General features: G+C 40.3%; 1 protein-coding gene across 1 annotated transcript; it reads left to right on the top strand.

The window, feature by feature from the left end:
- Positions 1-2,140: 2,140 nt before the first annotated feature.
- LOC137089539 (beta-1,3-galactosyltransferase 2-like) lies at positions 2,141-12,010 on the top strand. The gene is made up of 3 exons (XM_067453139.1): positions 2,141-2,240; positions 3,257-3,471; positions 10,689-12,010. Exon 3 carries the CDS (start codon positions 10,748-10,750, stop codon positions 11,852-11,854), a length of 1,107 nt encoding a protein of 368 aa, XP_067309240.1. The 5' UTR covers positions 2,141-2,240; positions 3,257-3,471; positions 10,689-10,747; the 3' UTR covers positions 11,855-12,010.
- Positions 12,011-27,701: the final 15,691 nt, after the last annotated feature.

Raw genomic sequence — 27,701 nt, 5'->3', positions numbered from 1 at the left:
GCTCAGCGTCTGTTTAGATGCAGGCTTTCCTTTACTCGAGGACCCAAAACGTATAAACAACTGATCAGACTTATGCCACAGTGCAGCTCTGTGGACGTATGCATCTAGCGGCCACACTGGGCAGAGCAGATTTAATTGATCCTGGTCTGAGTTAAAAAAGGAGGCAGAGAAAGGCTTCAGAGTAACATAAAGGAAATGGGTTACCCATGGGTGTCTACCCACTGATGCAACTTCTAGAGAAATGTGGTAAGCAGAAAGGGCTGCCACATATACCTTCAAGTTAGAAGGGGATAGGAAGCTCTAAAGTGCAGCAAAGTCTCTACTACCTCAGTAGAAAGACCTGAATCTATGAGCTAGGCCCCCTCAAAGGCCAGGCCCACAGTTTCGCCCAGCTCTGGGTGTGGGTGCAGGGTGGACTACATCACCTGGAAGAAAAGGTCCCTCCTGACCGGATTTTCCTATGGAAGGCCCTCAAGAAAAGACACAATGTCTGACTCCCATATTCGGTCCAGCCAGAATGGGGTTATTAGCATCAGACGGACCACGTTTTGGCGTACTCTCTCCAAAACTCCTGCTAACAGCACCACAGGGGTAAGGGCGTACAGACGCAACCTCTGCCTCGTCTGTACCATGGCAACCAACCACAGAGGGGCTGGATGTGTGAGGGAATAATATAGTGGACAGTGCATAGTCTCTTGTGATACGAACAGATCCATATGAGCTCGCCCAAAGTGATTCCAGAGAAGCTCCACCACCTTAGGGTGGAGTCTCCATTCCCCGGGCACCACTCTCTGCCTGGACAGGAATTTTGCCCTCTTGTTCAGACACCCTGGAACATAAATTGCTCAAAATGACAATAACTTCTCTTTTCTAGTTCTCTGTACTAGTTTCCATAATCGGCATGAGCACAAACCCCATGGTGGTTTATGTAGGAGACCACCGTTTTGTTGTCGGTGCGGACCAACACATGATGGCCCCTGAGGTCTGGGAGAATAAGTGCCTGAGTGGCAGGAACACGGCCATCAGCTCCAGCTGGTTTATGTGCCAGGTAAGCTGATTGTCGCTCCACAGACCCGGGACCGAGTGACACTCATGATCGACACCTAGCCGGTGAGGGATGCATCTGTCGTTAGTGTTACTCGGCGACAAGGAGCTCCCAACACCGGTCCCTGGGACAGGAACCAAGGATCCTTCCACATAACCAAGGCACGAATCATCGCCATTTACCCGAGCAGCCACTAAACAAACCCTCGGGGTCTTCGAATCCCACATTAGGCCTAGACAGGTGGTACTCTGAAGTGGAGATAACACACTTTTCTTTGCGTGTAGCCTTAGCCCCAACGTTCTCATGTGAGCGAGAGCAGCATCTCGATGCTGAACCGCCAGTTGTCTTGACTCTGTCTAAAATTTGTCAATCATCTATATAGTTCAGAACTCGGATGCCCTGGAGTCTCAACGTAGCCAGAGCTATTTTACTCAATAGTTCTCCGGGAAAAAAATGGTGTTTGGGGGGTAAAATGTGTGTTATTTTGGCAAGGTTGCCTGCTAAAATTCGCACTCATGGGTCTATATATCACATAATAGTCGCTTCAACCCGCAGAAATAGAAAGCAACCCGCGGGAAAAAAACGCAGACTTGGCAACACAGTGCAGTTGAGCTCTGTTGACGTCGCTTCTTTGCTCTGATTAGTTGTAGGTCTATCCAATTGATGTCTTTCCTAGTTCGGTTGATACACTCCCCATAATCACAGCCCAATGGAGCAGTTTCAGACTCATATTCTGACTAGAATTGAGTATGACCACGTCAGGCTAATGATCCTTGCCTGTTATGACCACATTTTCTGCCTTGCCTCTGATACTGCTGTTTGCCCTGGTTTCGTGACACACGCCTGTTTGTACACTTAGACTGTTTTACTTTAATAAACTGCACATGGATCCCAATCTACCTGAGTCCTTGTTACACAGCCCTAGTTGCAGTATAAACCAGTTTATAAATACCAGCAATCATGCAAAATCAGAAGGGCAGGTGCTTACACGTCACATGGAGAAATAGGTGTGTATGTATGTGTGTGTGTGTGTGTGTGTGTGTGTGTGTGTGTGTGTATAAATGCCGACAGAGCCATGAGTTTGCATAATTTCACCTCCCTTCCTCCAGCTTATCTTCTCCTAATGATCAGAACTGCAGAGCAGCACAGCACAAAAGAAGAAAGCCGCACAGCATCATCGCTGTACAGGCAAGAGGTATTAAATTCTGTGAGGAATAAAGGGTGGACGCCTTGCCTAGCAACTAGGACTGCACGATTTGTGGAAAATATCTAATTGCTATTATTCTAGTTCAAATTGCGATTTGCAATTTAAAATGTGATTATAATTTTAATTTAATTAATTTAATTTTAAGATATTTTTAAAAATTAAAAGTCTGTATATCATTTTGTGCTTAAGACTAATAACAATTATTATGTTTATTATTATTGGTAATATATATATATATATATATATATATATATATATATATATATATATATATATATATATATATATATATTTAACAAAATAAGAAATATTACTATAACCATAATATTTTCATTATTCAAAATTTGAGTATTTAAGAATAAATATAACAAAATAATAATAATAATAATAATAATTTATTATTATTATTATATTTTACAGATTTTTTTTTTTTTTAATTACAAAAAACTGCAGTTACATGTTAACATGCAAGCAGCCTATGACTAAAAATCACTTGGAATGTCTAAGAATGATTTTATAAAATACAGTATATTATCATTATAGTTATAAAAATATGTTATATAAATTTATTTTGTCAGTAGGTAGGCAAAATCAAGAACGAGTCTATATACATTGTCATATGCATATTTAAAGTATTATTTTTCCTATTATTATTATTATTATTATTATTATTATTTAGGATGTAGTGAACACTACTGGGCACTAATACACTCATGTGTCATTCATTCTGGAGGCCAGAGGGTGCCTTCGAGCAAAAACGCCATATTTGCCTATATTAGAAGTAATATTAGAAGTAATTAGAAGCAATTAAGCAGCCCTAGTATCAACATGAGAAAATCCTGAAGTGGCTTCATCCGCTCTGCATCCCATCATGTCTCAGACAGCATTTGTCAAGAGAGAGGCAGTTATTTTGGTTTTAGAAATTGAAATTATGAATGAGGGAAACATCTAAAGCGATGGTCAATTGCTGACCTCCTAAAATCACACATCTGTGAATTCTACAGGAAGACAGGTGAGTTCTCAAACTGAAGCGATGAGAAGCAAAGGAGTGGCAAACCATAGGAGGAGGAAGAGAATGGAATGCAGAAGATATATAAAGGTGTGGGACTGCTGGAGCAGACAAAGAACATTTATCCAAACCGTCAAACCAGATATCATCTGACGCTTGATCACTGCGCTGATGTAATTCATTCTTTCAAGCAATCCTGGTTTAAATGAAGTAAGTCAAACTAAGATGCTGTGTTTGGTGTGTGTGTATGGGGGGGCATGTTTTGGTGATATATGAGGACATAAATGTGTATAATGACATGGGTATGACATGGGTAGGCTATTACAAGGAGAGGGTGAAATATGTGGACATTGGCCATGTCACCACTTTACAAAATGCTTATAAATCATACAGGATGAGTTTTTTTAGAAAGTAAAAATGCTGAATGTTTCCTGTGATGGGTAGGTTTAGGGGCAGGGGCAGTGTAAGGGGGTAGAAAATACAGTTTGTACACTATAAAAACCATTACGCCTATGGAATGTCTCCATATGTCACAAAAACAAATTGTGTGTGTGTGTGTGTGTGTGTGTGTGTGTGTGTGTGTGTGTGTGTGTGTGTGTGTGTGTGTGTGTGTGTGTGTGTGTGTGTGTGTGTGTGTGTGTGTGTGTGTGTGTGTGTGTGTGTGTGACCTGGTAAACCCTATGGGGACAAAATGTCCCCACAAAGATAGCAATATCCGAAATCCTTGTCCTTGTGGGGGCATTTTTTGTTCCCCATGAGGAAAACATCTTATAAATCATACTAAGTGATGTTTTTTTTTTAGAAAGTAAAAATGCAGAATGCTTACTGTGATGGGTAGGTTTAGGGGCAGGGGCAGTGTAGGGGGATAAAAAATGTGGTTTGTACAGTATAAAAAACATTAGGCCTATGTAATGTCCCCATAAAACATGAAAATACGTGTGTGTGTGGCCAGGGGCGTTGGACTGGGGGGATAAAGGGTACCGAGTAACCAGGGCCCGAGGCAGGGGGGGGCCCTTAGAAGTCAGTTTTCTATACATACACATTCATGGTACGGGGGCCCAGCAAGATGGTTTGTACCCAGGGCCCAAAATTTGGTGCTACGCCGCTGTGTGTGGCGCCTGGTAATCCCCACGTTATGGGGACAAAATGTCCCCACAAAGATGGCAATATCCGAAATCCTTGTCCTTGTGGGGACATTTTTAGGTCCCCATGAGGAAAACATCTTATAAAAAACACAGAAGGAGTTTTTTTTTAGAAAGTAAAAATGCAGAATGTTTCCTGTGATGGGTAGGTTTAGGGGCAGGGCAGTTTAGGGGGATAGGATGTACAGTTTGTACAGTATGAAATCTATTACGCCTATGGAAAGTCCCCATAAAACATGGAAACACGCATGTGTGTGTGTGTGTGTGTGTGTGTGTGTGTGTGTGTGTGTGTGTGTGTGTGTGTGTGTGTGTGTGTGTGTGTGTGTGTGTGTGTGTGTGTGTGTGTGTGTGTGTGTGTGTGTGTGTGTGTGTGTGTGTTTTATTTCTGGCTAAACACTGGGAGGAAATATTCTGTCTGTGATGTGTGTATTCACAATTAGCCAGTGACAACAGGAAATACCATTAAGTTCCACAGTCACAGGACCATTTTATTTATGAAGTTCAATATATATACAATTAATTCTCAAAAGATTTTTCTAATTTAGTAAATATTTAAAATAAGTATACATTTCCTCTGAGCTTTTGATATGCATGTGTTTTTACCATTCTTAAATTAGTGTGATACAGCACAGGCTAAGCCATCTTTAAGATAATGCCATCCCCAATAATAATTTAAAAAACGATCAGTCAACAACTAATAATAATACTAAAATTATGAAATATAGAAATTTACTGATATTAACAATAAGCACTTGAAATGTCACCCAAAAAATAAAATTGTTAACTTTCTCTCAGTTAACAATTAATTTACAAAACTGACTTAAAATGAAAAGAATTTCCTAAATATCCTGGCAACAATTTCCATAAGTGAATGAAAGGGTGCCCCAAATGACAAAAAAAGTTAAATTAAATTGTGTTATAAAAATGGTCCATGTGGCAAATTTTGCAGTTAGATTAAATTTAACAAGAACAATTTGTATATAGCCATGAAGGTCAAGAGGCAGCACCGCTGGTTTATGTGGACAATTAAAGGGATAGTTCACCCAAAAATGAAGATTCTGTCATTATTTACTCACCCTTATATTTGTAATAAAGCAGATTGACTATGGTATTCAAATCTTCTTTTGTGTTCAGCAGAACAAAAAAACTCAAACAGGTTTGGAACAACTTAAGGGTGAGTAAACACATGACGTTTTGTAGGTAACAAAGGTTATGGTTATCTGCAGTCTGCTGATCGCTATGATTTTCAGGAATGGATTTTTAAGAAAAACAGGTTTAAATAACTGCCACCCCCTGTTTTGCATAAAAATGAGAATACACTATCCAAACTTAAATGGCTATTATTCAAGAAAGCTTTGGAATATAGACCTATGGTTGGTTTTGTTTTAAAAAAAAGACAGTTGGTAGATTATTGTAGAAGTGTAGAAATAAATATTATAGAAATATATTTATTTTTAAAGGCGTTGAAAAGCGGAGTTGCATGCTCTCGTCTCCCTGCGGTGCGCGCTGGTCACGTGGCCCATGAGCGCTCAATACTTCTAGCGCTGCCAATGAATTTAAATGGCTTAAGCGGATACACAACAGTTCCACTATATAGATGTTTGCTGCAAGTTTTGGTAAACAGTACAGCATAGTGTTAGTGTTTATTGATTATTAAGTCAGCCATATTTACAGGATCGTTTTATTATGGAGAGTGATAGAGATTCAACATTGTTAACATTAATGTTATTCTTGTATTTAGCCCTCAGGTATTCCTTACTAATAGGTCACACTCATACTCATTAAATTATATTTATTGAATATTTTGAGGAGATCTTTTGGTACTAAATAGGCTACTATTTGTGCAACAATTATTGTCAATAAATGACCACTTAAAATATTTTTCTTCTAATATTTGTATTAATTTGTATAAATTTATATTACAATTAGTGTAGTAATTAATATTAAAATAGAGAATTCCAATTCAAAGAGGCAAATTAGAGTCATTTTGTGGTTAAAAAATATTAATGTTTATTTGTAATGCCATTAGGTGCCTTATGGCTCTTTAATAAATATACATGTATCTAATCTAGTTGCTCAAAAATATATTGCAGTCTTTGCATTCGAATAAATATTTAGATATGATGATCAAACACTAGATTTCTTTAAATGTGAAATTTCAAAACTTAAATAACTTCCTAATCTTTTTAATGAATAATGATACTTATATAAGCAGTCACAAGTGAATATTAAGGAATGGCACATATAATTTGATCCAAGAAATGTTTAAACTAGTGCCCCCCCCCCCCCCCCCCCGGCCCTCAAAAAATCTCACTCCAACCTAAACTTAAAAGTTGGCAACCCTGATTAAAATATCAAGCAATGCATTCGAATATATTCAATTATCTACAACGCCGTCATCTCCAGCAGCTGGAATGTGTTTACGGATGCCATAGCAACTCTCAACGGCCACCAGGACTTATACGGTTTTATAAAAGCTATTCATTTGTTGTAAAGTGTAATAATCATCTCAGAAAAAAATAAATTCTAATGTCAGGCGTAGTTGAAGTAGTTAATGATTGTTTGCTTACATAGGCTTAGGGACAGTGTCATTATGCCAACATTATCTTCATAACTTCTTATGAAATAAAAAGTTTATCCCTCAGAAAAATGTATTTTCCTCTCTTGTCATGCTTGGTGCATGAGCGCGACGTGTGCTCTTCAGTGGTGAAGGCGCGCGCTGTGTAACATCACATAAGGACGCACACTCAAAAGTAATCCGGTCAGGTCGTTTACATGGTGAAATGTTTCGTTTGATCGATTCATGAAAAGGTTTATCCACCCATCTCAAAACGATTACAATTTCATTCAGTTTGGGCATTTTTATTACGATTGATCAGGAATCAAAAATTGCGCTACATGCAGGGTGCGAACTACGGGGGAGCTAGGGGGAGCTCGGCTCCCCTAAATAAGACATGGGCTCCCCTGAAAACGTGATTTGAGAAATTTTGGGGGGGTCTCAAAAATATTGACACCGTGTTATTTTGAGGTGCAATTTTAGTTTTCTGTAATGTGATCATCGTGGATTATTATATGTAAAATTGCTAAAAATATATAATTAATTCATGCATGACGGCAATTTAAATCTAATTCACTTCCATAAAGATAGCTATACATGCTGTTCTTGTCATGACCATCAAGGTGTGGTGGCGCTGCGGTGCAAATTCCACTCATGTTTAGTACATGTCAACGCAAAGATTCGTAGAAAAAACTAAAACGAATATCCACTTCTTGATCTTGGATTTCTGGAAGAACAGCAAAGGAAGCTGACCCCAGGCCTCTGTGGTCGATTCTGTGATAAGGCATGTTATTCCCAATTATGTGTTGTGGCTGGGTTGATATAGGTCTGCGCGACTATCGATGTCCTAATAAGACTAACGTTAATTAAATGGAGGAATTATGGTATTCTTCTGTATGACGAGTAACTTCAACCGTTCATGTGAACTCAAAGACAGCCAGATGCTTTGTTTATAGACTATTTGTGGGCTTTTTGACCTATCAATTCTTGTTTTTTCTTCCTTCATTCAAATCAAAGATGTTCTTTAACGATTGTAAATTGTATATTAAGAGTCTCCGCAATGCATTAAGCAATAGATTGACCCGTTCACCAGTGTGTGAAGGAATATACACGTCTTCTCTTCCACGCGCACAATCCCCCCCCCCCCCCCACAACCCCCCCCCCCCCCCCCCCCCACACACACACACACACACACACACACACACACCCACACCCGAAAAGTGGGCTCCCCCAAAGGCCACGATATAGTTCGAACACTGGCTACATGGCACTTTAAAAACCGGATAGTTTCTTTATAGTTCGATTACGGATATTTCACGTCATCTTCGAATGCATATCGAAAAGTGACAGCCCTTGTCCGTCACTGGCTTGGAGGAGCAGTCGCGTGCAGTCCTACATCACCGGACTAATTTGCCTAATCTTCTCGGAACTTTATCGCGGTCGAAACGCAGACAGCTGCAGGTCTGGGGGGGAGAAAAGTTCCTGTAAAAAAGTTCCTGGTACAAATTGTTCCGGGTAATTTAGGTGGAAACGGCGCTTTATTCTTCCTCAATTTTCTTTTAAAGAGTCCACAGCACCAGTCACAGGAAAGGCAAGAAGTGTGACCAGCAGTGATGTACAAAGTACTCAAAAGCCATACTTAAAAAAGTATAGACATCTTGCCAGAAAATTACTTTGGTAAAGTCAGTGTTCACAATATTACTTGGGTAAAAGTTTTAAAGTAGGCCTATGTGATATTTATTGTACTAAAGTATAAAAAGTTTTATTCGCTATTGAAAGTACAAGTAAATGCAAAACACAAAAGGATTTTTTTTAAATTGTTCAGCAAGCAGCAAGATTGTGTTTACTTTTAACTCTATGTTTCCTTTGAATAAAAAATGGCAAACTATTTATTGTAAGTTTTAAATAAAGAATATTAATATATGAATTATACCTTGATCATTCATGTTAATTCATAGTACCGTGACTAATGAAAGAGACAACTTAAAAAATGTTCAAATGCTTTAATCAAGCTTAGTTGACCTTGGCAAGGCCTCACATGCTACGCCAAAAACTCCACAAATACGTGGTGTTTTAAAATACATTGGACCTGGTTGAAGGTGATCACTGAGGTAGTGAATCAGTTGTGTAAAGTCCATGCTATAATGTATCATCCCTTCATAGCTACAAGGAACGTGTGGACCTAACTGTAACCCAGTAGGCAAGTTTCCTTTTGAATCCTTAAAGTTGCTGATAGTATGAACGTTCTTTCTCTAGATGATCAGTGGCTAGACCATGCAGCTCTGCCTTGTCTGCATCAGACCTATTGGCAGCCTCACGGTCAACATAAGTCAGTTGCTGGCCGCATTGTGACCAAAAAATGGCACCCCCTCCCGCCAGATGCGGTGAAATGTGAAACCAGACGCCATTTGAATGCACGTAATGAGAACATGTGGGTTGTCATGCCTAATGCTGTGAAGATATTTGAATGTATCCCTGCATATTTCCTAGCCATGATGAAAGAACTTAGTGCTTTGGGACTTTCGTATGTCCAGTTTATTGTTTGTTTGTTTTTTGCGATCGGGATGGTGGCTGGGAGAGATGCATCCCACGGCGACTAAATTGGCAATATCTAGCGCTTCCCTTGTCGTTTCCAGATAAAAGCAAAGAAACATCTACAGCTCCTCTTGTTTGAAGCGTGTAGAACATGGATAATTATTGTTATGTTTGCAAGTAAGCTACATACAAACTCTTCTCCATCTCCATCATCCTCTTGAACTCCAAATGGTAAAGGTGATGTGCAACATATTCAGTGATGGGACGGTCATCATTTGAAATAAGAAAGGAATAATCAATAACTATTAGACTATATTAAATGTTTTCAAAAATGTCTAAACTAGACATAGACTCATAATACCTCAACCCTGACCAGGGGCGTCGCTAGCAATTTTGTGCCCTATAAAAGAATATGAGTTTGGGCCCCTTAACACATGGGCCCCTTATAGCGATCCAAAATCGTTGTCAGCCATGTAGGCTAATTATATACACTACTCAAACAAAAGATTGACAATGGTATGATTTTTAAAATGTTTTTAAAGAAGTCTCTTCTGCTCAACAAGGCTGCATTTATGTTATTAAAATGTGTGTAAAAGCTGTAATATTGTGAAATATCATTCAAATGTAAAATAACTGTTATCTATGTGAATATAGTAAAGTGTAATTTATTCCTGAGATCAAAGCTGAATTTATCATCATTACTCCAGTCTTCAGTGTCACATGATCCTTCACAAATCACTCATATGAGGATTCACTGCTCTAGAAGCATGAATGAGTATCAATGTTGAAAGCAGTTCTGTAAAAAAAGAATTGAGGATTATTTGATGAATAGAAAGTTCAAAAGAACAGCATTTATTTATTATTTTTTGAATTAAAAAGCTTTTGTAGCATTGTACTACCATTCAAAATATTTTGGGTCGGTTTATTCTTATGAGAGAGAATTTATTCAGCAAAGTTGCAATAAATTGAACAAGTGACAGTATAGACATTTATAATGTTGCAAAAGCTTTATATTTCAGAAAAATTATGTTCTTTAGAAATTTATATTCATTAAATTATCCTAAGAAAACCGTTTTCAACACTGATAATAATCATAAATATTTGCTGATCATCAAATCCTCATATTAGAATGACTTATTGCAAATTTTCTATTGTAACATTAAATAAATAAAAATCCTCCTTCTTTTTTGCAGGTTTCAGCATATTTAGACTCGTAAAGAGGCTTGACAAATCCAACGAACCCAAAGAGATCATGCAATGGAATCTGAAGAACAGATACTACAGGGTTGCCCTTTTACTTCTTCTGCTTGTGGTTGTGGGAAGCCTCATTATTCAGGGCCAGCAGTGGCGCTGCCAAATCTACCAGGATGGGGGTGCTACTCAGAGGCTCCAAACCATAAAAAATGACAACACACTATATCCATATACCGCTCTGACAGAGCGAGAATCAACCCCTACACCTCTAATATCAAATGAAAATTTAATATCAGCTTTGGATGTTTTGAACATCAGTTCAAGTGAAAAGATGAGAGCATTGAGTACACTTAAAGTTGAGCCTTATGAGTACATCCTTAATGAGCCGAACGCATGTCGGTCACAAGCTCCTTTCTTAGTGCTTTTGATTGCAGTTGAGCCAAAGAAATCAGAAGCCAGGGACGCCATCAGGAAATCATGGGGCAATGAAAGTATGGAAGGGGACTTGGGTTTCATCCGTCTGTTCTTCTTAGGTGTAAATAAAGACACCGAAAGAAAGACAATAGTGGAGGAAAGTCAACAGCATCATGACATCATCCAGCAAGATTTCATGGACACTTACAACAACCTTACCCTCAAGACGCTGATGGGGATGTACTGGATCACAAAGTATTGTCCAGAGGCCAAATATGTCATGAAGACAGATACTGACATGTTTGTCAATACCGAATATCTCATACAGAAATTACTCAAGCCCAAGGCGCAACACACACAAAACTATTTCACAGGATACATCATGAGGGGCGCTTCTCCAATTCGAAACATAGAGAGCAAATGGTCTATATCTCCAGAAGAGTACCCCGGTAACCAGTACCCCCCATTTTGTTCGGGAACTGGGTATGTTTTCTCAGGTGACGTGGCTCAGAGGGTATATGTGGCATCTCTGATCATACCCAGGATACATTTAGAAGATGTTTATGTGGGTATTTGTCTAGCTAAACTAAAGATAGACCCAGAGCCAACACCAAACGAACTGTTTTATAACTGGCGAGTGCCCTACTCCCGCTGTAAGTACAGCAACCTGATCACTTCCCATGGGCTTCAACCTAATGAGATGATCCAGTTCTGGCAAGACATACAGAGCAACAAACACAATCCCTGCTAGACAATAAGATAAAAGGTCCAATAAACAGATTGTCATACTGTTTGGAGTGTTTTTTTAAAAGTTTTTTTTATTATTATTTTTTATTACATGACGGTTCTGGACAACTTTATTTGTGTTTTTGTATTATCCTTTTTTCAATAAATTATGCAATAAAAATGATGGGTTATTTTCACAAATCTGACTGATTAAATGTGTATAAAAATATGCTATGCCTACTTTTGAAACTCATGGAGAAGCTACAGTGGCTGACACAGGACAAAGATGCTGTCATCTGAGAAAGCAGGGTGCTCTGTAGAGCAGTTTGTTTGTTTAGGGCTACTGTAGAAACATGGTTGCGCAAAATGGCAACTTCACGTTAAGGGGACCAGCACATATGTAGATAGAATCGGCTCATTCTAAGGTAATAAAAACATAAAGTTTATTATGGAAGGTCTTTAAATATTAATATTGTGATGTTGTTTTACAGTTGATATAGCAACGTCGTTTTACCGTCTTATGGTTGAATCAGGTGTGGATCTTGCAAATTGAATCAACATTGATAATGCAACCTTAAAGGTTAGCAACTCAAATAGTGTATTTATCCATGTTGAAGGTAAAAGGGTTAAAGGGGTGGTTCCGTGGTTTTTTTCTTGGTTGTGTTTATGGGGCACAGTATAACATATCTTAATACTTCTTCTTTTTTAAGCCATATTTTTCTTATATTTTACCTTTATTCCACACCGCTGTCTCCACTGTCCTTTGACCATTGTCCACTGCTCCTTACCATTATGGGCAGAAGTCACATCTGTGGTGACTAGCAAGCGTTTATAACGGAAGCTTATTGCATTCACTTGAGAAAAAAAATCTTCTCTGTTTTTCTGAATTAATGACTTAATTATCATCTCAGAATTATGAGATCATTTTTTCTTGAAAAAAATATATTTTTGTTCTGTTTTTCTGAATTAATGAGATCCCTTAAAATCATGCAAGAGCTCTATTTTAGCTGGATTGCATGGAAGTAAACATGTCCCGCCTTTCAAATTTAATCCATTTTTTTTTTTTTTTACTTTGGGTTTGAGACTGAGAAATATTGCTGTCTTTAAGTACTATAAATGGTATTGTTTTTAGTGCGTCAACTTTGCGCCGACACCTCAAGACAGCAGAAAAGAACATACTGATCTGCTTGACATTGCTATGGCACTCCAAGGGGGACCAGTATTTTCAACAATTGCCTGATTGTCTTTTGTGTCACCACGTAGCCAGCCTGAATGCATTTCAGAGGCATCCTCTTAACACGATCACATGATAATGCGCATCAATAGCACGTGTGTGAAATCGTGTGGAATATATATGTTGTGGAATGTACATGGAATGTATATTGTGTGAAATGTATACTGCGATAATGCATATGCATCTCAAAACTCATTTTGGCATATACATTCCAATAGATTGCACAGTCATACTATTTATACGCATTTTCATGAGATCGGGCTTGCAAAGCATACCATATCGGTTAAACTGATCCTGGAGACACACAGCAAATTCTTGAGGTATCTGCACAAAATTGACGCGGTAAAAAAATACCATTTATATTACTTAAATACAGCAGCAATGTTTCAAACCCAAAGTAAAATAAAACCGGATTAAACTTGAAAGGCAGGACATGTTTACTTCCATGCAATCAAGCTAAAAGCATGATTGCTGTTTTTCTGAATCTCATTCATTCAGATTAATGACTGCCTTCACCAAGCGGTACCCTTTGTGCGATTCTACTGGCCCAAATCTATCCTGGATTGACTTCAGCGATCACAGAGAGCGGATCTTTGTTCTCCTCTTTGTGAAGTGCGATTTTGATTTTCGTCATTGTCACCTGCTGTGCAATCACTTTATTTCGAGTGACGACCCGCATGGTAAGTGCGTTAAGTGCATGGGTTTTCCACACCCGCGGGGCGGTCCAGGGCACTTCAAAATTTAGATTTAGCAAGAAACTCCTTCTCAAAACCCTCCGTATGAGGCTTGCACTTTTTGAGAAGAAGTCATCCACTCCCACCACTATATGATGCCTAGCCAGGAGGTGATGCAGTCTCTTCCGGTCTAGCTCGCGATCGACTGGCCAGACAAACCCCGCGAGTCTCAAACTTCTAAGCTCAATGAGAGGTTTTTGAGTGGCGTTAACGCTCGCCCAGCGAGGAGAAAGCTGCCGTTCTTCAGTGATCTGCATCAAGAGATCTCCAGATCCTGGAAGCAGTCGTTCTCCCTGCCTTACTAATGAGGCAGCTGTTGACTTCACCAACCTTATGGGTTCAGTGGAGCACGGTTACTCTATATCAGTCAAGGATATGCTGGCCTCGCATCTCTCTCCTTCCTCGGCCACCACGTGGAAGTCATGTCCTCTCCTCCCGTACAAACCATGCAGGGCCACTTCCGCGTTGATCGGAAAGTCCTGCATCGCGGCTGGTCAGGCTGGTTTGGCCCTTCACACAATGGCCATTCTCCAAGCCTATTAAGTGGACGTCTTAAAGGACTTGGACAAGGGCGACGGCGTCACGCCCGAGGCCGTTAAAGAGTTCCGTAGGGCCAAGGATTTGGCCCGATGTCTTGGTCGGTGGCTGCTGAGCACCACCTTTGGTTAAACCTAACCAAAATCTGTAACAAGGAAAATGTTTTCCTTCTGGACACTCTTATGTCTCCGTCTAGATTATTCGGTGAGGCCGTCAGCACGGTAGTTGACAAGTTCAGAGCTGCCAAATCCCAGTCGGCTACTTTTAGGCAGTTCATGCCTAGGAGGATGAGGGAATCTCCTGGTACTTCCTCCTTTCAACCTAGAGAGTGCCCTTCGCGCAGGAGGGATTTTCCTGCAGAAAGGAGTGACCAGGATCATCCCCCACCTGCCACGGTTTGGGAAGCTTGTGGCTGTCCATTCCCGTGCCAGAGACCTCACAGACGTAGGTCACACAGGTCCGGAACACACAGGTCCGGAAACAGACCCCCCGCTCTGGCTCCCCAGTGTCATTCCTGACCCTTTGGTCAGAAAAAGGAGAGCAGCGTCCGACGTACGTTTCCTGAGTCCATCGAGCCTAACCACGGTTGCCCGTTCTGTGGTAGACAGTCGGTTTTCTCCAAATGACAGCCAACTTTCATTTTCCTTTACCCAGGTCAGGGAAGTTTTCACTCCGCATCTGGACGCTAAGGGCTCTTCGTTGCGGCCAGATATGCCCCTTACCGAGGTCCAGCCCATCACCTCAGGAATACAGGTATGCTCACTGTACCTTACCACTCCACTTCCTCTGTCTCACTTCTTTCATGAGTGGAAGTGTCTGCCAGGGGTGTCGCCATGGGTATTTTGCACGATTCTGTTAGGCTACATGCTTTAGTTTTGCCTCAACCCTCAACCCTGCCCAACCTCTTGGCCCAGGTTCGTGCAGGGGACTGGTTCGTTTCGATAGACCTAAAGGATGCATATTTTCATATTCAGGTCATTCGGCGACACAGAATGTTCCTCAGGATTGCCTTCGGGGGGAAGGTCTTTCAGTACAAAGAACTCCTCTTTGGTCTTGCTCTAGCGCCAAGAGAATTTACGAAGTGTATGGACACTGCGCTGGCCCCGCTGAGGCTCCAGGGCATCCGTATACTGAATTATCTGGACGATTGGCTCCTTCTAACTCAGTCCAGCGAGCTGTCGAATTGCCGCAGGGACATTGTGCTTCACCACGTCCAGTCTCATGGCCTACGCGTGTGTTCGTAGGCCAAGAGACTTGTCGGTAGGTGAACCGTGTGTTCGTCGGTTCACCTACCGACAAGTGTTCTCACACCGTCCCAGCAGACCATCTTTTCAGGGGTGTGTCTGGATTCCGTGTCAATGCAGGCGCGTTTGGCTCCTGCCCGGATTTCCAGCATCAGGACATGTCTGGCCAGCTTCACGCCAGGCCATCATGTGTCTGTAGGGACCTGTGGCAGGCTTCTAGGTCTTATTTTTATTCGACTTTATTGTCCACCTTAGTGGAAATTTGTTTTCGACTACTCCGAACAGAAATACATCAATGACACCACATTTAAACTTACATTAAAATACACACAGTTAGGAGTACAATATTACCACCATCAACATACAACAGAAAATGGAAAACGGCGTAGCTGATTAAAATAAGATAGATTTTGATCTACAATAAACACCTTTTTAAAACTATTTCAGTTTAGATTAAGTTCCTGTATGGCACGGGGAATAAAAGATTTATTATAGATGTTCCGGCTCGCCGTTGGGACCCTGAATCTACGGCCAGATGGAAGCAATTCAAACTTTGAGTGTAGTGGGTGTAGGATGTCTGCTGATATCTGTCGGGCCTTCCTGAGCACCGCCTGGTCTCATGGCCGCAGCTTCCCAAGTGCTTCCTTTAGGTCTGCTTCACATGAGACAGTTCGACTGGTGGATGAAGTTTGCGGGGGCTCGATCAACAGGATTGCCCTACTAAGTGTGTCGCAAAGTTGTTCTCAAGCTCTCTCCGTATTGCTGTCTTTTTCTCCAAAGAGATGTCAACATGGAGTTTGTCTTCCATCATCAGATGATTACGACGGACACCTCTCTCATCGGTTGGGGTGCGGTGTTCGAAGGCCAGCCAGCATGCGGAGTCTGGACGGGAGAGACTCTAGCCTGGCACATAAACAGTTAGAGCGGTCTTCCTGGGCCTTTGGCACTTTCTTCCCTTCCTCATAGGGCACCATGTCATTGTCAGGACAGACAACATGGCAGTGTTACATGGTTTCTTATGTAAATCGCCAGGGGGGATCGCGATCGCGCACCCTGGACAGGCATTTGTCTTACCTTCTCCTATGGGCTCAGGACAAGTTCCTGTCTCTCAGGGCGGTCCATGTTTCTGGTATCCTGATCCTCACGGCAGAATTTCTATTGAAGCAGAAACTCAGGTCAGGGGGGTGGACCTCCCACCTCAGCTGTAGATCTCTGCAGTTCATCCAGAGTGATCATGGGCCTCTTGGCTGCATCTCTGATCAGTCTTCTCCTTGTATGAGCTGAAAGTTTAAAGGGACGGCCAGGTCTTTGTAGATTTGCAGTGGTCTGATACTCCTTCCATTTCAATATTATCGCTTGCACAGTGCTCCTTGGGATGTTAAAAGCTTGGGAAATCTTTTTGTATCCAAATCCGGCTTTAAACTTCTCCACAACAGTATCTCGGACCTGCCTGGTGTGTTCCTTGTTCTTCATGATGCTCTCTGCGCTTTAAACAGACCTCTGAGACTATCACAGTGCAGGTGCATTTATACCGAGACTTGATTACACACAGGTGGATTCTATTTATCATCATTAGTCATTTAGGTCAACATTGGATCATTGAGATATCCTTACTGAACTTCTGGAGAGAGTTTGCTGCACTGAAAGTAAAGGGGCCGAATAATTTTGCACGCCCAATTTTTCAGTTTTTTTTATTTGTTAAAAAAGTTTGAAATATCAAATAAATTTCATTCCACTTAATGATTGTGTCCCACTTGTTGATTCTTCACAAAAAATTACAGTTTTATATCTTTATGTTTGAAGCCTGAAATTCTGAAAGTTCAAGGGGGCCGAATATTTTCGCAAGGCACTGTATGTTCTCTGAATATGGAACGAGACGCTGCGTACACTGCCAAGCTCCTTGCACTATTGCACTAGCTCCTTGCACTATCCTATCTTATATGAAGATAAGATAAAATAAATCTCAGGGTGTTGAGCAAGGGGGGCGGCGCTGCTCCTTCAGCCAATGAATTGGCGTGATTCTATTAAAGGGGTACTTCAGCGCTGGGAAGATGAATCTGTATATAAACTGGGTCATCAATGTAGTAGAAATGTGAAATTATTTTTTAATTTGGCGCCTTCTAGACTGAGAAAAGACAAAAAATGTATTTTTGTCTCATGGGGATGAAAAACTACAATTCCCAGAATGCTTCGCTGCCCTGTGAGGCCATTCCCAAAGCCACCAACTTGATTACAGTGACTGAATTAGAGAAGACACTACAATTAAAAACTTGTTTGTGTCTGTTCAATATAATGAGCGAGTCACCACGCGAGTATCACAGCACTGAGCACTAACTGCAGGAGTGAAATAAATGAGCTGATGAGGTCTCGTGATGAGAGCTGAGGTAATCGTGACTACACTCGCGGCATACATCCACAACGCGAGTTCAGTCTGGCGCGTTTCAGTTCATGCCTTTGCAAGCTTAACTTTCATAGAAATTAATTTGAGAAGTTAGAAGACTTACATTGCTCACCATAGCTCCGTTTAAATGAGTGCCTGTAGCTGTGAGCTGAGCTCTCCCTGCAAGCTGAGTGTAATCTCCCATCCCCCATGCGCGGGTTCAAAACATGCGGAAATGGCTCCCTCTGCTAGCTGTAGTCTTTAGCCTTTGGGCAAACATTCCTCCTATGATGCAAATATCGTCAATTTGCATCATAGGAGGAATTTTTACAGAAATAAAATGCATAAATATCTTGTCTCAGGGGGATATGAGGGGGGAAAGCACAATCATTTGAATATACTCCAGGGTTTCTACTGATACAAAGCCATATGCTAATCGCTGAGGTAACCCTTTAAGGCTTTAGAAAATCGGCACACCCAGAGGGCATTCCCCTATTGCGTCACTACGCAGCGTCTTGTTCCCTATTCAGAGAACATAGGTTATGTGAGTAACCTGAGACATTTTATTTTATAATTCTAAAAATACTTTATAAAACAAATAAAAACATCTCAAACTTCAACTTGCAATTTTTAAAGCCAATTTTAAAAATCTGTAGAATACAATATGAAAATAATGTTTTTTTTTTACAATACTTAAATCAGATAGCTATGCATTATGCAGGCGTAAAATCTTTATGTATCCACATTAGGGTGACCCCGAATAGTCGAAGATTCGATGCATCGATATGTGGAGCCTGATTCGATCACCAATCTCACCCGCGAAGAGAGATCTTATGAAATGAGGATCATACCATTTTGGCAATATGGGGTTGCTCAACATTTTAAAGACGTGGCGCGGCACGGTGCTTCGCACCATAGATATCCATAATAAGGACTAGATATCTTACGGCGGAGTCACCATCGGCATCACCGGCGGCCATCTTGTCACAGGCAAGCTTTCTGTCAGGCTCTGTGGAACCTGATGTAAGATGAGTGATCTGTACGAACATAAATACTCGTATGTCGCTGAAATCTTGACGGATTTACAAATGGTTTAGTTTCTTAAAAACGTTATTAACATGGCTACAAATCTGGATGCTTTAACACGTTGAAATTGCAGCTTTTCCTTTAGATAAACGACTTAATCGTGCACCTTGTGTATCACGGCTAACTTACGTGCACGTTATCAAGGCTGAGTCCACAATCGAGCTGTTCAATTATATAAGTTTATTGACACCAATAACGATTTTATGACAACCAATCTTTTGTCTAGTTAAAATAAACTTAGTTTGCATGTTTTTTTTGTTTAATTTAAAAAATATATATAATTTTTTTAATTATAATAGTGATATTCTTATTATAGAGCGTATATATATATATATATATATATATATATATATATATATATATATATATATATATATATATATATATATATATATATATAGCTGGCTCTGGAAAAAAAATTCAGAGCTATATAGGTGTATAAATATATATAATTTCTCATTTTGCCATTCGGTGCACAGTTTTTCACTATATATTGATTTAACATAAATACCTTGTGTGTATGTATATTCATTGCACCTGTCTGTTCTGTTCAATGTTACTTTCATATTGAAGTCCATGGTTATAATTATTCATAAGTATTTAGTGTCATAACTACATCTCTGACATTTATAACAAACGAAACAGTTTGAAAATCGAGCAAGTTATGGTTATTTAAATGTACATGCACCATTAAAACACACTGTTACGGGTGAGCGAGCTGCCTGTGACAAGATGGCCGCCAGTTGCGGACGGCGACCTCCATTGGCCAACAGCGCGCACGAGACATCTAGCCTTTATTATGGATATCTATGTGTGCGACCTCTTTAAGCGGCCGTGCCTTTAAAATTCGAACACATTCAATGAGTGTACGCAAACCGGTGGCGGCATTCGGTGCCTGTCCGCGGTGACTCAGGAAGTTGTTTAAAATCCTGCCACAGACTGCCATTTAAAGGTTTTATATTAAATGTATACTATATTTCCCTCAAATCATCAATGCACATATTGATTTCATCCTGTGCTACAAGATACACTCATTGTGCAGCTGTTAGTCAAATCAAAATTGAGCTTACACCTAAATAATGTGCGCGTCAGGTGGCGGTGAGATCCTAAGGCGTGGGGCTGAGCTTCGCGTCCGGTGTCATTCACCCCCTTTAGGCACAATCGGCTTAAGGACTTGCATGTAAACGCACTTTAAGTGTTCATTTTCTCTCTAGGCAGGTATTTTTTTAGGTTTATTTATCAAAATGTTCTTTTATATATTTGTGATGTTCTGTATTTCGATGTGTACCGTACCTTCAACTAGATAACAAATTCTTAGGTATTTGAATTATTTGAAAAAAAAGATCTATTTTGAGAACACCATATGCAATGTTTGACACATTCTTTTGTAACAGATAGACCTCAGTCCCTCTAAAGAGGCATTCTATAAGAACACTAAGTTTTAAAGATAAATCAAGAAATGCAGTAATCATCTTCCTCCTAAGATGGTTGATGCTGTGGACAATGGTCCTTGACTTGTGTTGACTGTGGTGGTTGTGAATGGGATGCCCAGGTTGCTCTGATAGTGGCCTTCAGTTCTTCTGCATTGTTGGGTCTGGCATATTGAATCTTCCTCTTCACAAATCTTCCTCTTCACAATGACCTTAACAAGGTTAAGGTCAGGCGAGTTTGCTGGCCAATTAAGAACAATACCATGGTCGTTAAACTAGGTACTGGTTGCTTTGGCACGGTGTGCAGGGGGGAAGTCCTGTTGGAAAATGAAATCTGCACCTCCATAAATTTGGTCAGCAGCAGGTAGCATGAAGTGCTCTAAAACTTCCTGGTATATGGCTGTGTTGACATTGGACCCCAGAAAACACAGTGGACCAACACCAGCAGATGACATGGCACCCCAAACCATCACTGACTGTGGAAACTTTACATTGGACCTCAAGCAACATGGATTTTGTGTCTCTCCTATCTTCCTCCGGACACCTTACCTTTATCAGAGAACATAACTTTGGACAGATCAGCAGTCCTTTTTTGTCTTTAGTCCAGGCGAGACGCTTCTGATTCTGTCTGTTGTTCAAGAGTGGTTTGACACCAGGAATGTGACAGCTGAAACCAATGTCTTGCACACGTCTGTGCGTAGTGGTTCATGAAGCACTAACTCCAGCTGCAGTCCACTCTTTGTGAATCTCCCCCACATTTTTGAATGGGTTTTGTTTCACAATCCTCTCCAGGGTACGGTTATCCCTATTCCTTGTACACTTGTTTCTACCACATCTTTCCCTTCCCCTCTCTATTAATGTGCTTTGACACAAAGCTCTGTGAACAGCCAGCCTCTTTTGCAATGATCTTTTGTGTCTTTCACTCCTTGTGCAAGGTGTCAATGGTCATCTTTTGGAAAACCAGTCAAATCAGCAGTCTTCCCCATGATTGTGTAGCCTACAGAATAAGACTGAGAGACCATTTAAAGAACTTTGCAGGTGTTTAGAGTTAATTAACTAATTAGATAGTGGCACAATATTCAAATTTTCTGAGATACTGAATTTGGGATTTTACTTAGTTGTCAGTTATAATCATCAAAATTAAAAGAAATAAACATTTGAAATATCAGTCTGTGTGTAATGAATGAATATAATATAAAAGTTTCACTTTTTAATTAAATTTGTGAAATCAACTTTCTGATGATATTCTAATTATATGACCAGCACCTGCACGTGGAGGTTTTCTGAAAGCATGCTGCAACTGGTACGGCAAATGCTGACCAATACACAACCAATCAGCTGTGCCTATTGAACAGGTACTTATTGCACAAGCAATTACTTCATGAATGTAAAAGAAAAGTATGTATATACACTCACCTAAAGGATTATTAGGAGCACCATACTAATACTGTCTTTGACCCCCTTTCGCCTTCAGAACTCCCTTAATTATACATGGCATTGATTCAACAAGTTGCTCAAAGCATTTTTTAGAAATGTTGGCCGGATAGCATCTTGCAGTTGGTGGAGATTTGTGGTATGCACCTCCAGGGCATGAAGCTCCCATTCCACCACATCCCAAAGATGCTCTATTGGGTTGAGATCTGGTGACTGTGGGGGCCATTTTAGTACAGTGAACTCATTGTCATGTTCAAGAAACAAATTTGAAATTATTAGAGCTTTGTGACATGGTGCATTATCCTGCTGGAAGTAGCCATCAGAGGATGGGTACATGGTGGTCATACAGGGACCAATTGGCACTAAGGGGCCTAAAATGTGCCAGGAAAACATCCCCCACACCATTACAGCACCACCACCAGCCTGCACAGTGGTAACAAGGCATGATGGATCCATGTTCTCATATTGTTTACGCCAAATTCTGACTATCATCTGAATGTCTCAACAGAAATCGAGACTCATCTGACCAGGCAACATTTTCCAGTCTTCAACTATCCAATTTTGGTGAGCTTGTGCAAATTGTACCTTCTTTTTCCTACTTGCAGTGGAGATGAGTGGTACCCGGTGGGGTCTTCTGCTGTTGTAGCCCGTCCGCCTCAAGGTTGTGCGTGTTGTGGCTTCACAAATGCTTTGCTGCATACCTCGGTTGTAACGAGTGGTTATTTCAGTCAAAGTTGCTCTTCTATCAGCTTGAATCAGTCTGCCTATAATTCTCCTCTGACCTCTAGCATGAACAAGGCATTTTGGCCCACAGGACTGCCACATACTGGATGTTTTTCCCTTTTCACACCATTCTTTGTAAACCCTAGAAATGGTTGTGCGTGAAAATCCCAGTAACTGGGCAGATTGTGAAATACTCATACCGGCCCGTCTGGCACCAACAACCATACCAGTCAAAATCGCTTAAATCACCTTTGTTTCCCATTCGGACATTCAGTTTGGAGTTCAGGAGATTGTCTTGACACCCCTAAATGCATTGAAGCAACTGCCATGTGATTGGTTGATTAGATAATTGCATGTGTTCCTAATAATCCTTTAAGTGAGTGTAGTAGGAATGTGTGTAGCATGAATGTAATCTGAACGTACTACTTTCACCAGGTTGTCATTATCATGTGACCCAGCATCACTTCACGATAGTAGTGTCCATCATATATACACTTCAGAATCTCGCCGGTAGTAGTAGGTCATTCGGGTACTTTTTGCCAATTTTTGACTACTACACTTGAGTACTGTACATACTTCATACTCTCCATGCTCCCCCTTGGCCGTCTCATCAACCGGCATGGGATTTCTTTTCACTGCTATGCTGATGACACTCAACTTTACTTTAGGACAAGTTTATCTCCCTCTGCTGACCTCACACCATCCACTTTGATCACTTGCCTGGATGAGATAAAGGCGTGGATGAAGCAAAACTTTCTGCAGCTAAACAGCTCCAAGACTGAAGCTATCCTAGTCAGCACTCCACTTCAGGTCCAATAGTCTGTTATCACCAGCATTGCTTTCTCTGATCAGGTCATTCCACTTTCCACTTCAGTCACCAATCTGGGGGTCAGAATGGAATCGCAGCTTACTTTTGAAGCGCACATCAAACACCTGTGTAAGACCTCCTCCTTCCACCTCAGAAACATTGCCAAACTTCGTCCCATTCTATCACTGGCAGCTTGTCCACGCCTTTATCTCCTCCAGGCTGGACTACTGCAATGCGTTCCTTATTGGCATCCCTAGCAAAAATCTCCAGAGGCTGCAGTGTATTCAGAACAGCGCTGCTAGGATCCTCATGAGGGTGCGCAAATACGACCATATCACTCCCATTCTAAAATCACTCCACTGGCTTCCTGTTTCGTTCAGGATCGAGTACAAGATCTCTCTCCTCACGCACCAGTGCATCCATGGTGATGCTCCCTCCTATCTTAAGGAACTCCTCACCACACAAACAGCCACTCGTAACCTCCGCTCTGTTTCGCTGTATCGCTTTAAAACTCCCACAGCCAATCTCCGTACTATGGGAGATCGGGGCTTCTGCTCTGCAACCCCCAGTCTGTGGAATGCTCTCCCTGACCACCTGCGGACTCCACAGACTATAGATGCTTTTAAGCGTGGTCTTAAAACCCACCTTTTTAGCAGAGCTTTTAATTGACTTGTTACTTCTTTATTTTATTTTATTTTTCAGTTTTATTTATTTTATTTTATTAATTTACTTATTTATTTATTGTTGTTGATTGTTTTTAATTCTGTAGCACTTTGAGCTTTTGATTAATATAAAGTGCATTATAAATAAAATGTATTATTATTATTACTACTGTTGTTTTGACATCTACTGTATATACAGGGAGTGCAGAATTATTAGGCAAATGAGTATTTTGACCACATCATCCTCGTTATGCATGTTGTCTTACTCCAAGCTGTATAGGCTGGAAAGCCTACTACCAATTAAGCATATTAGGTGATGTGCATCTCTGTAATGAGAAGGGGTGTGGTATAATGACATCAACACCCTATATCAGGTGTGCATAATTATTAGGCAACTTCCTTTCCTTTGGCAAAATGGGTCAAAAGAAGGACTTGACAGGCTCAGAAAAGTCAAAAATAGTGAGATATATTGCAGAGGGATGCAGCAGTCTTAAAATAGCCAAGCTTCTGAAGCGTGATCATCGAACAATCAAGCGTTTCATTCAAAATAGTCAACAGGGTCGCAAGAAGTGTGAGGAAAAACCAAGGCGCAAAATAACTGCCCGTGAACTGAGAAAAGTCAAGCATGCAGCTGCCAAGATGCCATTTGCCACCAGTTTGGCCATATTTCAGAGCTGAAACATCACTGGAGTGCCCAAAAGCACAAGGTGTGCAATACTCAGAGACATGGCCAAGGTAAGAAAGGCAGAAAGTCGACCACCACTGAACAAGACACACAAGCTGAAACGTCAAGACTGGGCCAAGAAATATCTCTAGACTGATTTTTCTAAGGTTTTATGGACTGATGAAATGAGAGTGAGTCTTGATGGGCCAGATGGATGGGCCCGTGGCTGGATTGGTAAAGGGCAGAGAGCTCCAGTCCAACTCAGACGCCAGCAAGGTGGAGGTGGAGGTGGAGTACTGGTTTGGGCTGGTATCATCAAAAATTAGCTTGTGGGGCCTTTTCGGGTTGAGGATGGAGTCAAGCTCAACTCCCAGTCCTACTGCCAGTTTCTGGAAGACACCTTCTTCAAGCAGTGGTACAGGAAGAAGTCTGCATCCTTCAAAAAAAACATGATTTTCATGCAGGACAATGCTCCATCACACGCGTCCAAGTACTCCACAGCGTGGCTGGCAAGAAAGGGTATAAAAGAAGAAAATCTAATGATATGGCCTCCTTGTTCACCTGATCTGAACCCCATTGAGAACCAGTGGTCCATCATCAAATGTGCGATTTACAAGGAGGGAAAACAGTACACCTCTCTGAACAGTGTCTGGGAGGCTGTGGTTGCTGCTGCACGCAATGTTGATGGTGAACAGATCAAAACACTGACAGAATCCATGGATGGCAGGCTTTTGAGTGTCCTTGCAAAGAAATGTGGCTATATTGGTCACTGGTTTGTTTTTGTTTGGTTTTCGAATGTCAGAAATGTATATTTGTGAATGTTGAGATGTTATATTGGTTTCACTGGTAAAAATAAATAATTGAAATGGGTATAAATTTGTTTTTTGTTAAGTTGCCTAATAATTATGCACAGTAATAGTCATCTGCACGCACAGATATCCCCCTAAAATAGCTAAACCTAAAACTTCCAAAAAATATTCAGCTTTGATATTAATGAGTTTTTTGTGTTCATTGAGAACATTGTTGTTGTTCAATAATAAAATTAATCCTCAAAAATACAACTTGTCTAATAATTCTGCACTCCCTGTAGTAGGCAAGTATGTGATTTCGGAAGCAGCCGAAGTGATTGCAAAGCCAGCAACAGAACTTTGTATTTCACTGCGGATTCCAAAAATATCTGAGACATATCTGGAAAAAAATATCTGGCAATTTTATTTCAAACTGATGAGAAAAATATCCATCTATTCACAGCAATATCACACTTCTTAGGCCTACATTAAACAAAAAAATTCTCCCTAATTAAACTTGATAAATTAAAAAGAACTTCACTGTTCAAAACATAGATCCATTTATGTAGTGAAGACATCACGTGGCATTGGACAAATGCATTGTGGCATTTTGTTTCTTTCTGATGAAGTTTTTTTTTTTATCAAACTGCTCAATATAACTTCCTATATAACTATACAAACAAATATATTGAATATGAAATATTTTATACATTTATGGATGTATAAAACTTGCTGAAATTGTCATTGCTATTCCTGCAATGACAAGTTGACCATCACTTAAGTTAAACGGATAGTTCACCTAAAAATATATTTTTATATAATATAATATTTATATAATATTGTCATCATTTATTCACCATTATGTTGCTCCTATACTTTATCCATTTAGAAGGCGGGACTAATGCTGCCTTCACGTGCCATTGGATGTTTCCTACTTTTCACTTCAGAAGTCGTGATTACGAGCGTGTTGTGTTGAGGTGCTTTGTTGTCGGAAAGAATGGAGGACGCCAGGTTCATACTTTTGTGCTTTTTTGGAAAATGTTATTTTAACACTATAAAGTTACTTATTTCAGTAATGACCCGGTCCCAGAAAATCATAGAATCACTGGCAAACACTAGCAGCGCAACACAAAAGCATATTGTTTATAATCACATTCACAATAAAAGGCATAATGTAGACAATAAAGGCTGTTCAAAGACTAAAATGGCAGTAGTTTTCAGTCATACATGATCCTATTGTAGGCAATAGCTACTTTTACCACACTATCTTCTAGATCGTCAACTTGCTCACTATTCTGGAATGATGGTCAACTAGATGCGATTTTCGATGTGTTTAAAATATACAATATGCTTCAAATGATTATTAATTTATGTAAATATGCACTACTATAATGACAAGACAATGAAATTGTTGTGAAAAAAAAAAAAAAAAAAACTTGCCACAGCCATTTTTAACGGTTATGCCACGCCCATCTCGGGAATCAGTATTATTTCCGAACTTCCCAGTGGTAAACACCACATCAGAGGGCGTTCATGTGCAATTTTACCTCAAAAACGTATTTTTACGTATTTATGATAATTCTGATAGCACATGAAGGCAGCATTATTCCACCATGTTTCACATTGCAGTTTCTCAAATTCATAAGTAACGCAAGTAAAGCATTTTGTGTATACGCAATCTTTAATTTTAAATCTGCAAATTGTAAATGGGTCTCAGATTGAGAATATAAACAACCTTTTGTCCTCTAAAACAGTAAACCTGCAATCGAAATGTGCCTAGTAACAACTATTGTTTCCTTTTAGTCCTACACTACGAGTTTCGTCAATTACTGACCGAATGAATGAAACCCCTATTCCGTCAGTAACTGACGTAACATCGTACCCTTCAGTCAGGGAACGAGGGTTGCATACGCAACTCCTCACCTTCACCGGGCATGACCGTTGTAGCGCTTGAGTTCCAGAGTTCCAAATCCATTTTTACTGTTGTCAGAAATGGTTGAAGCGACATCCAGCTCTACACTGGATACCTTGCATTTTACAAACTTATCACAGGAAAGACATGCATCACCATTTGTTTATAATTTTTAATATTATTTTTTTAACAATAATCCACATTCAACAGAAATGTTTAAAAACAAACATTACTTT

This window comes from Pseudorasbora parva, chromosome 9, assembly GCF_024679245.1.
Source record: "Pseudorasbora parva isolate DD20220531a chromosome 9, ASM2467924v1, whole genome shotgun sequence".
Taxonomy (NCBI): Eukaryota; Metazoa; Chordata; class Actinopteri; order Cypriniformes; family Gobionidae; genus Pseudorasbora; species Pseudorasbora parva.
Note: the sequence above shows the minus strand (reverse complement) of the source record. Positions and strands in the feature narration are given on the sequence as shown.